Source organism: Polyergus mexicanus, unplaced genomic scaffold, assembly GCF_030449975.1.
Source record: "Polyergus mexicanus isolate NDT 795.1 unplaced genomic scaffold, iyPolMexi1.0 SCAF_2, whole genome shotgun sequence".
Lineage (NCBI taxonomy): Eukaryota > Metazoa > Arthropoda > Insecta > Hymenoptera > Formicidae > Polyergus > Polyergus mexicanus.
This window is the reverse complement of record NW_027223322.1, coordinates 67,589-80,349: the sequence shown is the minus strand read 5'-3', so window position 1 is coordinate 80,349 and position 12,761 is coordinate 67,589. Positions and strand designations below refer to the sequence as shown.

Below are 12,761 nucleotides of genomic sequence, written 5' to 3'. Positions count from 1 at the left end.
TGTCGTTTCGTACTGACGGCTCCCGTCGGTACAGGACTGACTTTATACGCCCGTGTGGAATCTCGGAATCGAGCTTTGGGTGCCTCCGCCATGGCGCCGTCACCTGGCAACGAAGTATAAAGACATTATTTCAATAGCGATGCACGTCCGTTTTTCTCTTTGTTTCATAATGTAAAATTTAAATAACATAAGGAAAATGCATTCAGAAAATATATTGATTATATCTATCACACAATCCTGCGAAGAAGCTTATTCAATGATATTATAAAAACTAAAAGTATATCTTTTATCTCCAAAACATGGTGTACGTCAAATAAAATAATACCTTTAACCGCGCTTTTATAAAATTTCCGATAATAAAATATTAAATATTTTGATAAGGCTCAAATTAATTTTATGATAAAATCATTTCATTAATTTTATTATTTAAAATATAAACGTAAACTTTTTGAGGCGTGCCCGCTAAAATTGAACTTTGATAAACCCGTAACCCCAAGGTAAACTAGAGATACCATATATGGTTTATGGCGTTTGCGGTATTATAATTATTTTGTAATATTATTATTGTGGTATTTGCGGTATTACATATAATTAGCAAAGCTGCAGAATATAGATTTCTTTTTAGAATATTGTTTTTCCTCATTTACGATGATGAGATTTTGAACAAATATGACAATTCCAATATAAATTTAATCGATATCTATATATTGTATATCTCTTTTCGTGAGAGAGCAAAAGGAGAAAATGCAACCGATTGTACGTCAAATGGTTGCCGCAAAATATCATAACACGATATATGGATCGGCTGTTGACTTGCTCTCTTTAGATTATTTATTTTAAAAAATAAATCGAGAGAAAGTTTTATTTTTATTTTTTCTAAGTTTTCTTATATATAAACAAATACATTTGTTTATATATTATTTACTATCAACTTGTTATCCTCTTTGACATGTTTCTTAAAATGCAATGTTGGAAAGCACTGATTCACATCGATAAATCAGTTTCTAAATTATACTTAAATTCAAGAATGCTGTGTACCATATGTATGGAAAGGGAGATATCGTAATTAATCGAGAAACCTAGTACTTTAAGCGGTTTTAGAGAGAAGCGATGACAGCAGCTGACATTGATAAGCCGGTCGACTTTCGCCAGAGTAACTTAACATCTCGTTTGCAGCCTAGATGCGTCCGTATGAACAGTCTGTAATTAGCGGTCAGCCCAGTGGCGATCTAATAAGTTTGCCCGAGTAAATTATCGAGTGGGGCGCTACGTAGATAGAATTAGCCGCACCGGCCCGTCGGCTGATATCACTAAATTGCTGCGTTCCTAGAGTAAAGAGTGCATCTTATATCATCAGCCTCCGCTACGTTCGCTCACGCGAGGTATAAATAAATATATCGAGTCATCCTCTCCATCACACTGTCAAAGTACAAGAAATAATTTTCATACGATAATTTATCCTTCCGCGGAACGACGGGACTCATCGTTTTGAAAAGACCAATCGTCAAAATGCAAATAGGTGCAAGACATTTTCCCACACAAAATCAATATTCAATATTTTAAGTCATTCATAAAAAATATCGTGATAAAAATAACGCTGAAAAAACTGACTAACTATTTTACAGTGTATTTTTACAGTATATTTTACAGTGTATTTTACAAACATTTTTACTTTTTTATAAAATATGTAAAAACGTTTTATAATTACATTAAAATATAAATCATATTAATGTATATATATATATATATATATATATATATATATATATATATATATAAATGTATGTGTGTGTATAATATGCATTTAAAAAAAATGTTTAAGAACACTGTGATTAAGAAAATGTAATCAGGGAGAAAAAATTGATGTAAGTAATTTTATTAGCATACAGTAGCGATTATGATAAAGCATCCGTTTAAGTTACTTTATTATAGTCATCTTAGCATAATGACGATAATTAACAAGATTTAAATATCTGTCAGATCTTTCCGCGATATACGATTCAAATACCACGCAATATTTTAATGTAATATGATGATTATAGCGTGGCAAGTGGAGCTAATTACATTCGATTCGCATAGCTACCTGCTTTTTTGCCGGCACCACTCGCAGTGTCATTGACTTGATGACACCATTCATCACAATCATTAATGTTGCGTCATAATTACTCGATTCGGGCGATAACGATCGATGGTTTAAGAGCATTGAACGACGTGCCTACAAGCAGAAGCTATTGCTTTGCAAACGCGAGGTTCAATCGATTCGATGCGTTGCAAATATAGCTTATGAATCAATAACGCTTCAATTCCCCGAGTAAATTATTTTGAGAAAGGAATTCGTATTTTATGCGTAAAATCGTACCGTTTGCTTTATTAATTATACCCGATAAAACACCGCGATCAATGTCGTCTTGGCAATGACGACCGTGTCTCTTCGATCTCGCATTGTGCAACTTTGAGAAATATTTTATCGGCCCGGCTATGCAACGCTCCAATTTTTTTTCCGAGATTCCCGAGGAGACTGTTATTTATTAACGTGCGGAAATAAACGCGCAATTCATTCGCGTTAATGGCATCTGGTACGTGCATAACTTATCGGCAAAATCCGCTTCACCACCGCGCAATGTGAGCAACAGTTTAATATTAGGCGCTGATCTGTGCGTCCGTGTATTCTGTTGCGTAATTGATGGGAAGAGCGAAATTTTTGCAACCATTATTACGGCCGGTTTAACTGCAGAAACGCGAAAATTTCGCAACCACGTACCGATTAACCCCTTAGGTGCGGCATGCTATAGATGGCTTTTTAAATACTGCGAGAAATGCGCACTGCGCGATTACGGACTATATCGCTCAGATTCATTTCCTTGTAAATCAGCATAAAATAATGATGTCGTAAATCAACGGCAAAGAGTGTCTTGTAATCGGCCATTTTTGAAAAAATTTACTCGCCATTAACGCTGAGCTCTCGACTCCCAGTTCTAGTTGCACCCGTATCTACGACATTCTCAGTCTAGTAATGTACAAACTCAGTTTGTACATTAGACGGTGTTGCAATGCGAACGTTGCTAAAGATTATGGTGCAAATAATCCAGTACAACTTTAATGCAAAAAAAAATTTCATTAACGCGTACACTAACACAATATATAAATCGCACAAGGTAGAATAAACAAGTCAGCTAATTGACGTTCCCTATCTGAAAGCTAAATAAAGAAAAATTAGTAGCAATATATATTTCTCTACCTGCTTCACTAAACTTGCGTTTATATATATATATATATGCATGCTGGCAATAAACGATGAACATTTTGCAAACGCGCGGATTAACGAGCGGAATAACTATAATGTTAACACATAAATACATAAATTTAATAAAAGTTAGATAGTAGCTAGATTGAGATCGTATCCGAGGGATTCCAAACTGAACCACGACTCGCTTGACAATTTATCTTCATTCTGATCATTGATTATGGCAGAATAAGGTCTTGATAGTAAAGTTTCCGCCGCACGGAAATGCAGCGATAAGCTGCGTGGGAATTTATAATTGCGATCTACATGACGTTAAACGTCGCTTCGTTAAACGTCCCGATGCATTATATAATCTCTATTTAATATTACCATTTTGCAAAATGGGATTTTCCCTTCCACGTTTAGTAACGCTGTTTCCGCGACCTGAAACCAGCGATTGCCTCTCAATAAAACCGACGGTTACTCGTCGAGGCTTGATTCATGAGAATAATTTCGTAATAATTTCGCGTTATCGCTAATGCGACGATACCACCGTGATTAACGTGCCATCGCCAAGTTTCTCCCTTTCTAGCCTCTTAAATACCGCTACTGAACCTGTTCTCTTATCATCACCTGCGCAAAGGATACGCTTATGATTCTATCGATGAAATGAGAAATTTCCCTCCGCATTCTAATGCCACCTATCTTAATTAGGCAATTTAGAAAACAGGAATTTGTTGAGATTGTATTTTGTATTATCCGAACGTTTGAGGAATTCTAGATATCTACGACTCTTTCAATTGAGATAAATCGTTTGTCTAAATTAATATGAAAAAACTATTTAGAAAATTAATGCACAATTAAACATACTACATCAATATATACGAGATTACTTTGTTCTTGCGGAATTAATTTTGCACTATATGAAGAAATGATTTTATAATCACTAAAATAATTTAATATAAAATAATAAATAAACAATAAATTTACGAATCAATACTTTCTTAAATATAAATAAAAAGAATTTTTTATAATGCGAAAATTGTTACGGAACAAAATAGATAGAGCCTATTAAAACGGATTAATCCTTTTATAATAAATATAAAAAGATAATTTTCTTTAAAGAATTATTAATGCACGATTAAATGTAATTAAATTTGAGTGAAATAAATTAATACTAGAATAATGTGAAGAGAAACGCGATCCTTAACGCATAAATTGGAGTTCTCTCCCTCCTATCCCTCCTTCCTTTCTTCACGGGATCTATTATTAATTCGCAAATCCCTCGTAAAGATTCAGATTCAGGAACTTGCTGCGACTTGCCTGGTGAATTATGCAGTCGAGTGCCACTGGCGCCGATATTTAAAGGCAGCCAGATCGTGCGCGCGCGCGCGCGGACAGATTTACGCATAATTCCAGCGTGTAATTCCGCGCTTTTAACGAGGCAGCAGTCGAGTCATATGTCACTCTTCGCAATCCGCTGTGTCTGTAAATGCTTTTTAATCGTGATCTTACGTCGCAATCTAGTTAATGTTGAAATAACGCTAATTTCCTCTAACAAATATATTTAAAATATTTCACTCTCCGATATATCGCGATCGCTAATTAACAAGAGGCGATCAAACGTAGCACATTGAAGTTATACTTTGCTTGATAAAGCAGAATTATTTTCCTTTTCAAGGAGACGTTCAGTTCAACCCTGCACGTTTTCTTTTTTTAAGAGAGTGTTTCCAACTCGAGAAAAAATTATCGAGCACATTTATATTTTTTTTAACTTATTATTTTCCACTTATTATTAGATTATTGATAGAATATATTTATGACGAAGTAGAGCTTGCAAGAAAAAAAAAATTAATAAATTTTTATTTTTATTTTTGTTTACCTACTCTTTTTAAAAGTAAATTGTAATATCATTTTTTTATTGCAAAAGAAATAAAAGCATAATTTAAATTGCAATATATTAACTCGCAAGGATTTTAATGTTTTTCACAATTGTTTTAATAATGATTAGATTTTGAGCATTATTAGTGGGAAAACATTAACACTAAATGTTTTTCGACTAATAATTAAATAGATATAACAATTTCTGATGTATAATCTTTCGTTCAAAGGCTACGAGGGCTATAAAGCTTTCACTTTTACTTTTTATTTCTGTACCGAGTGTTGCCCCAGGTGACAAATAAATTACGTCATTACGTCATCGGAAATACGACGAAATTGGCAAAATCTTTCGCGGACGGCGAAATGCGCGCATATACAATTTCCGTTTCAGGAGATAATATCAGCCCTTCCGGATCGATGCATTAGATCATAATCGACCTATGAACCGAGACCTGTATTATTTGGAAAATTACGGCCTGATCCAGAATCCGGTTCATATTTTACAATGACGATGTATTGTTACGAGTTATAAACTAGACTGCGGAAGCCTTGCAGCAACTATGCAATTTCTTGTCACGATAGCGTAATACTTGTATTTGATTTTTATTTCGATTCTAATTAGTCGATTATCTCGTTAGTTGCATATCTCGCAACTTCTAACGCGGCATAGTGCACTGTAGTAATTGAAGATAATTGCAATATTTACACGTATACTAACATTCTAAATATTTGCCATAATATTTTATGAAATAGTGAATTTTAGAGTTCACAAATCGTAAAATAATATGTCTAAATATTATCTAACATTTAGAAATGAAATAAATAAATATATATATATATATATATATATATATATATATATATATATATATATATATATATTTTGCTCTTTCTATCTGTTCAGTGTAATGAAGTAGCTTTATTTTTATAAATCACTTCATACATTCTTCTTGATGAAATCATCGGCCAATGCAATATCTCGTTGAAGAACTATCACTGCCTCGTCGATTAGATCTTGTTCGAACTTTGTGACTGTACCGTATCCGAGATTCCTGTGAATGCCACGTGGTCCGAGTAGCAATTCGTTGGAGAAAAAATGCGCGCTAGTCACCGTTGACTCTACATAAGCGGAAAGGATCACATGCGGCTCGTGATGAATGGCACGGCATAATTTATGAACGAAGTTCAATGTCGCTGATGCCATTGAATACGTAGATCCGCCTGCCCCCTTCTTTGCCTAAGTAAGTAACATACATATTTGAATAGTTGTATGCCGATTCGATAAATCTTACTCTGTAAAAAAAAAAAAAAAACCTTATTTTAAATCTGATCATATACTAAACATATAACATTGAATTTTATTATTGTTAATTACGTACACGGTAAAAAAATATATATAACAAAAACAAATTTTTTTTATTTATTTATAAAATAATTTTATCTCTTACTTGAACGACTTTTTTTCCAGCATTTCGTACAAGCTGGATCAAAATTTTGGTTTCCTCCTCCGTCAAAGGAACATTCGGTCTCGCTTTAGAAAATAAAGGAACTGTAGTGTTCTCCGCGTGACCACCCACGACAGGAACGTAAGTCTTTCTCGGTTCCTGTCCAATAGCCTCCGCGTAGAAACGTCCCGCTCGCATCTGGTCGATCTGACAGACGCCAAAGAGCTTTTCAGGCCGATAAACCCCGCGTTTCTTTAAGACTCCCGCCGCAACTGGCACCATCGAGTCCAAAGGGTTCGTCACTATGGCTATCAGAGCATCGGGACATCTGTCTGCGCAGATATTGATTATGTCTCTGCAGATTGCAGCATTTTCCTATTGCGATTGATGTAAGTATACGTGAATAAAAAGTCTTCGTGGGAGGTTACATGTTAAATTAGATCTAATACAATATTTTAATTAGATCTTATATTATATATATTATTATTAATCTAATAAAGGTTAATAATAATAATATGTATATATATATAACAGTAATTCTCACTCTGTCATTATATTTCAAAAGGAAAACTTCAAGTTAAAATAAAATTATTTTGTACAACATTGACATTTTACAATTCTTTATTACATAAACGATCAAATATAGACTAAATGAAAAAAATTAAGGGAAATAATTTATTTAATTTTGTAGAAAAAATAGCATTCTAGCATCACGTACCTCCCCCCTCCCCCTCCCCCCCTCCCCCCCTCTCCATCAACCTCCCGTTCAGTTACCTTCAAATAATATTCATATGATATCTTCTACAATATATAATGATAAGTATAGTAAGAAATTTAAAAAAAAAATTAACATAAATTTCAAAATATTTTATTATAACAAAAAAATATGTATATAAAATATAATAGATTAAAATATCGTTATAATTACCGTGAACAATTGTCTTCTCTGCATGCCAGGTCTTCTGGCCACTCCTGCAGTCACGATGACTAAATCGGCGTTTTGTAAGCCCAAGGGCAGCCTATCTATACCCTTAAATCCTCGAACGGGCAATCTTGTAGGTATATGATTTAGCTCTTCTACGATTCCCTCTGGATCACTTCGATTGCAAAGTCGAAGCTCGGTAAGACCACCTGGATATGTCTTTAACAAGTGTGCCAAGGACTTGCCGACTCCGCCAAGACCGACGATAGCGACTCGACATCTTCGAATGTACTTCAATTCCTCGCGTTCTTTCATGGGATGCTCGTTCTTCGTACGATTAAAAGTCATACATCTCCGCTGTTCGATTTTCTGAAGAGATTTGCTAATCAGTCTGATGGCATTGTACATTTTGCGACTTGATGAAAAGATCGACGAAAATTTCTACTGTAAAATGTATAACACATACGTATATACGTATATCGCGCAAAGAATATTTATTTTCTTAATAAATTATTGTTTTTAATATTATTAGTATATATCAAGTAAAAGACATAATTGTGAAGTATCAAAAATGAAATTAAAATAAGTTAATATTTTTTTCATATAAAATAAATTAGGAAAAAGAATTAATTGCATTTTATACAAAATTTTCGTAGAATAAAAATAAATAATATTAAAGTAAAATAAAAAATATAATAAGACTATTATAATAAAACTAAATAATTACTACCACATATTATCTTCTTGAGAATGAAGCAAATTACCAACGATCGAAAATGTGGATGATTACTTTAACCGCAATACAAGTCGCCGTATAGTAAATGCGTAATCATTGTATAGTAAATATAAAATTATACTCTAAATGATAAGAAAATTTTGAATAAGCATAATTATAAAAGCCGTCAAAAACTATGAATTTACCTATTATAGACCTTTCCGTAATATCATACTGCTCCTATGTTCACGATTATTCAGAGAGAGAAATCGATACTTTTCTAGCATTACATATTACATATTTAGAGAGCTTCAACTTCAAGATTCTTAATATGTCGTATTGGAAGTACAAACTTTGCTATTTCTATAATTTCGCTTTCTATTATAAAATAGAACGTAATATTATTTTTAATAATATTATATTTTAATTATTATTACAATAATATTTGTAAAAATGGGTCTCAATTGTGTAAGGCCCGTCGATCCTTTGAGTGCTTTGATTCCAAGAAGCGACGAGCTTGATGTTTCAACGATTAAGGAATCAAAATTGCCGATTATTTTCTTGATTGGAGGTCCAGGAGCAGGAAAATGTTCGTTGACTTTTCACATTTACGATATTAAAAAATAGATACTTAAAAATTATCAATTAGTAAAATCAATCTGTTTTTCTCGGTCATTGATAAATTCTTCTAGTTATTAAAGATATTATACAACAGAAAAAAAAATTTTGCCAAATTTATAGAATATACCGTATTGTAATTTTAAGTAAACCATTGTATATTAATGATAATTGTGTATTATAATATTTTCATATATATATATATATATATATATATATATATATATTTATTTATTAGCATAAAATAAATATTAACAAAATAATAATGCATTTTTATTGCTTGATTAGATTTAAAAATAATATAATTTAGGAACAATTTCTTTCTCTTCCCCTGCAGCAACACAGTGTATACGAGTAGCAGAGCATTACAATTTTTGCACTATTATAACCAGAGAATTGCTGCGCAACGAAGTCGCTACCGGTTCACAGAGAGGCGCTATCCTGGCATATCTGATGTCTGACGCTAAATTAGTTCCCGCAGATGTCATGGTGGAGCTCATCAAAGCAAGGATGCTGAGCAGCTTGAATACGTCGCGGGGTTTCTTGCTGAGTGGATTTCCCCGGGAGAAAGCACAGTGTAAGCATTTCAACGTGCATATCCGGCCGCCGGATCTCGTCCTGTACCTGTACGTCAGGGAATCGCTGCTGATGGACAGGATCTTAGCCAGAGCCATCACCGCCACTCAGCGACAGAGCCGTAGCTTCGATGAAAATTTCCAGCGAATCAAAGATTACGACAAAATGATCAAACCCGTCCTTAGGTATTACAAAAAACAACTGGTAATCATCAACGGCGAGAACGACGAAACAGAAGTTTTCGAAGATATTTGCAACGCGATCGATAACGTCCTGAAGAATTTTCCGAGCACGTCTACAGTGAAAGCGGTCAATTAGAGTTTATTCATTGACACGTGTTGTGTTGAACTAGCAATACTTGATCAGTGTCAATTATCATGTAAAATTATATAACAATATAATATAATTGATGGAGTTTTACACTCTTGGATTATAAAAACTGTGCTTTGCACATGCTACATAAATATTAAAATAATCATTATACGTGTACGTACAGAAAATATAATTACCCCATTATAATAAATATATTACAACAAACAGGCAGGGTATAAAAAAAAAATAACTTTAATATCATCTACGTAATCAATTGGTCAGATATCACAAAATTTATTTCTAAAAATCTATTTACTTTTAAACGTCGAGCCTGATTTACATGTTTCGATATATCAACGCTTGGAATGTGGGCAATGGTGGATACGCTAAGGGCGAACAACGGTAACAATGCACTAAACACTAAGCAATGAAGACCGCGTTCGTTTTTATTCACCACCGATAAATTATCATTATATGATATGTATAAGAGAGTGTGAATTATTTGAAATGATCAACGCGTTGAGACAAATTATATCTCTCATATAAGATACCCATAAATATAATCAAATTATCAAAATTTTTGCAAAAGCTGTATGTAATATTTATATCTAAATATATACATTTTTACGTCTACATACATTGCTGTATCAAATTATTATTGTCACAGAAAATTTTTGTATCCCATTATTTTTTTATAATTTGATTTTACTATCCAATTTGTTTAAAAATAATGCCGGTTATATCGAATTTATATTCTGAATGGCCTTCTAATATGATATAACATAAACCAATATAACATTTTTATAAAAATCATTGCATCTTTATCGTTTCCTATGCAAAAGAAGCCCTTTTACTATTAAATATCGTTATTATATCGAAGGTCATAATCTTTTTATTCAGCAGAATCTTAGCGTATAATCTCGCGTTACGTAGGTATCTGTGCTAAAAAAGGTTCTTTTTCTGAGAACTCATGTAGAGCGATACACATCCGTCTTTATCAAACATGCATGAAAATAACGTTCATCCAAGGAACATTGCACAAAGACGCGCTAAGAAACCATAGGTGTGTAAATTTGCGGGGTGATGCTTGAGATGTGCGCACCGATCGGAGCATCACCCCTTTGAGATATTCATCGAGGGAGGAAGAGCAACTTCCTCTTCGCTGCTCGTTCTACTTTCTAGCGTAGCATTAAACGAGACGAACGCGAGTTTGATGGATATCGCGCAAATACTTCGTTTCTATGATAAGAAATTGATCGTATACATATTGAAATGATCGTATTTTCAAAAACTTTAAACATTTGATAAGAATTATACTATTTAAATTTATTTTTAAAATGTCGCAAAAATCTGTAAATATTTTAATTTTACATCAGTAAACATTTCAATTTTACTGATAAAATGGTAAAATTTGTTTAACATAAATTCCAATATAAAATCAAATTAAATTCACACAAAGTAAGTGACATATTTTGTTTTAAGAAATTAAGAAACAACGTCCAATTTTTACATTTTTCATTTCTTGGATATTTATCGTAATAAATGGAACAAAAAAATTATACATAAATTGTTAAGACAAGGAAACAATAAACCGAATAAAGCTTAAATATTTTTCTCATGATACGTGAATATAATATTGAAAATTAATTTTGCATCCAACTCAAAATCAAATATTTTATGACGAGATATCTAAAATTAAAAAGCGATAGTATTTTATAAGTATTTTAGAAAATTAAATTAAAATTTAATAATTTTTATCATGTTTTTAATTGTGTGTTTGTATCATATATGTATTACTATATTTAAGCCTATATCACAAAAAGAGATGCAAGGAATATAAGATTTTAAGTTTTTGGTAAACACATATCTTTATATACCAATATAAACATTTCTCTTACAACATATTCAAATGATTGATCGATGTCACTGTACCGTTTCTACCGCTGTAACATCCCAACCCCAATCCACCTTACCCGCCTTACCGTCCCATAACGCGCATTCCCATGTACCAGAAGGAGCGCGGGCGCGGGCGCGCGCACACCCCCGCTACTCATCCCCGACTTTCCACGCGGCTTTGTACCCCGCATTGCGATTGTCTGCGTATCCGCGCACACCATCGCGTCGACGACAAGTAACTCGATGGTTGTGTGTTTGCATCCCCTGTCGCCCCAAGCCGTCCCTCCAGCGCGGGTGGATGGGTGGTTGGCTGCGTTTATGAGGCCGCGAGCCCGAAATTGAAAGGCATCCAGTCTCGCGCGGGGGAAAGGGGGCGCGTGGGGATTGTGGCCGGGTGGCCTGGGGGGAAGGGGGGACGCGCAGCAGTCACTGACAAGCGAAAGAGCGTATCAGAGGGTAATCCTATTGGTGGACGCCGGCATCGCGACGTCCCGACATCATTGGTCCATCTGCGATCCACGGGGCGTGGCGACGCCGGTTTAGTAGGGGTGGAAGGGGTTGTTGCATCCCTGGCAACGATTACCAGAAGGCAATCGGGGTACGGCAGAAATCCAGCATGGCGGCGACCCGGCAACAACCCCTTAGGCGCCGCCGAGCTCTCACCCACTGCCAACCACCACAACGACGTCCAGCGTCGGTCGTTACCGATTACCCGCACCCACTTTCCTGGATCTCGCTCGATTTGTTCGGGGGATCACTTCAGGAATCGAAAGTTTGATCGCGGTCGATTAATCGCTCCGTTAACGACTCCTTTTGAATGTTGATTCTTTGGCGATAACGACGAACATTGTATCACCTGAGATTTTCTCTTCGCTGGATTGTTCGGGGAAAGAGGAAGCTGTCCATTGTTAGACAATATAAAGTCGGATTTTTTTGACAAATATAATATCATGTTAAGAAATATTAATTAGTTTATATTTTTTCAATGTTAAAATATAGATATATTTTACAAATAAAATGTGTAAATATATGATGTTTTAATAACTCAATTTTTTTACTTCAGTAAATTATCAAATGGGATTCTCTTTCTCTCTCTCTCTCTCTCTCTCTCTCTCTCTCTCTCTCTCTCTCTCTCTCTCTCTCTCTCTCTCTCTCTCTCTCTCTATCGTTATA

At 34.3% G+C, this 12,761-nt stretch overlaps 2 protein-coding genes across 2 annotated transcripts; one reads left to right on the top strand and one right to left on the bottom strand.

Moving 5' to 3' along the window:
• Window positions 1-6,041: 6,041 nt before the first annotated feature.
• On the bottom strand, window positions 6,042-7,879 carry LOC138941147 (malate dehydrogenase-like). The gene is made up of 3 exons (XM_070310536.1): window positions 7,478-7,879; window positions 6,553-6,924; window positions 6,042-6,341 (listed from the first exon to the last, which is right to left on the bottom strand). The coding sequence occupies exons 1-3, from the start codon at window positions 7,877-7,879 to the stop codon at window positions 6,042-6,044; spliced, it is 1,074 nt and encodes a 357-aa protein (XP_070166637.1).
• Window positions 7,880-8,639: 760 nt separating this feature from the next.
• Window positions 8,640-9,698, top strand: LOC138941378 (adenylate kinase isoenzyme 1). The gene is made up of 2 exons (XM_070310973.1): window positions 8,640-8,775; window positions 9,142-9,698. The coding sequence occupies exons 1-2, from the start codon at window positions 8,640-8,642 to the stop codon at window positions 9,696-9,698; spliced, it is 693 nt and encodes a 230-aa protein (XP_070167074.1).
• The last annotated feature ends 3,063 nt before the right edge of the window (window positions 9,699-12,761 follow it).

Bases quoted from the DNA above. Each gene is read 5' to 3' on its own strand.
- LOC138941378 (XM_070310973.1), top strand. From the start codon at position 8,640: ATGGGTCTCAATTGTGTAAGGCCCGTCGATCCTTTGAGTGCTTTGATT. The intron at 8,776-9,141 runs GTTCGTTGACTT...CTTCCCCTGCAG, and splicing joins AGGTCCAGGAGCAGGAAAAT to CAACACAGTGTATACGAGTA.
- LOC138941147 (XM_070310536.1), bottom strand. From the start codon at position 7,879: ATGTACAATGCCATCAGACTGATTAGCAAATCTCTTCAGAAAATCGAA. The intron at 6,925-7,477 runs GTAATTATAACG...CAATCGCAATAG, and splicing joins AGAGAAGACAATTGTTCACG to GAAAATGCTGCAATCTGCAG. The intron at 6,342-6,552 runs GTAAGAGATAAA...TTACTTACTTAG, and splicing joins CTGGAAAAAAAGTCGTTCAA to GCAAAGAAGGGGGCAGGCGG.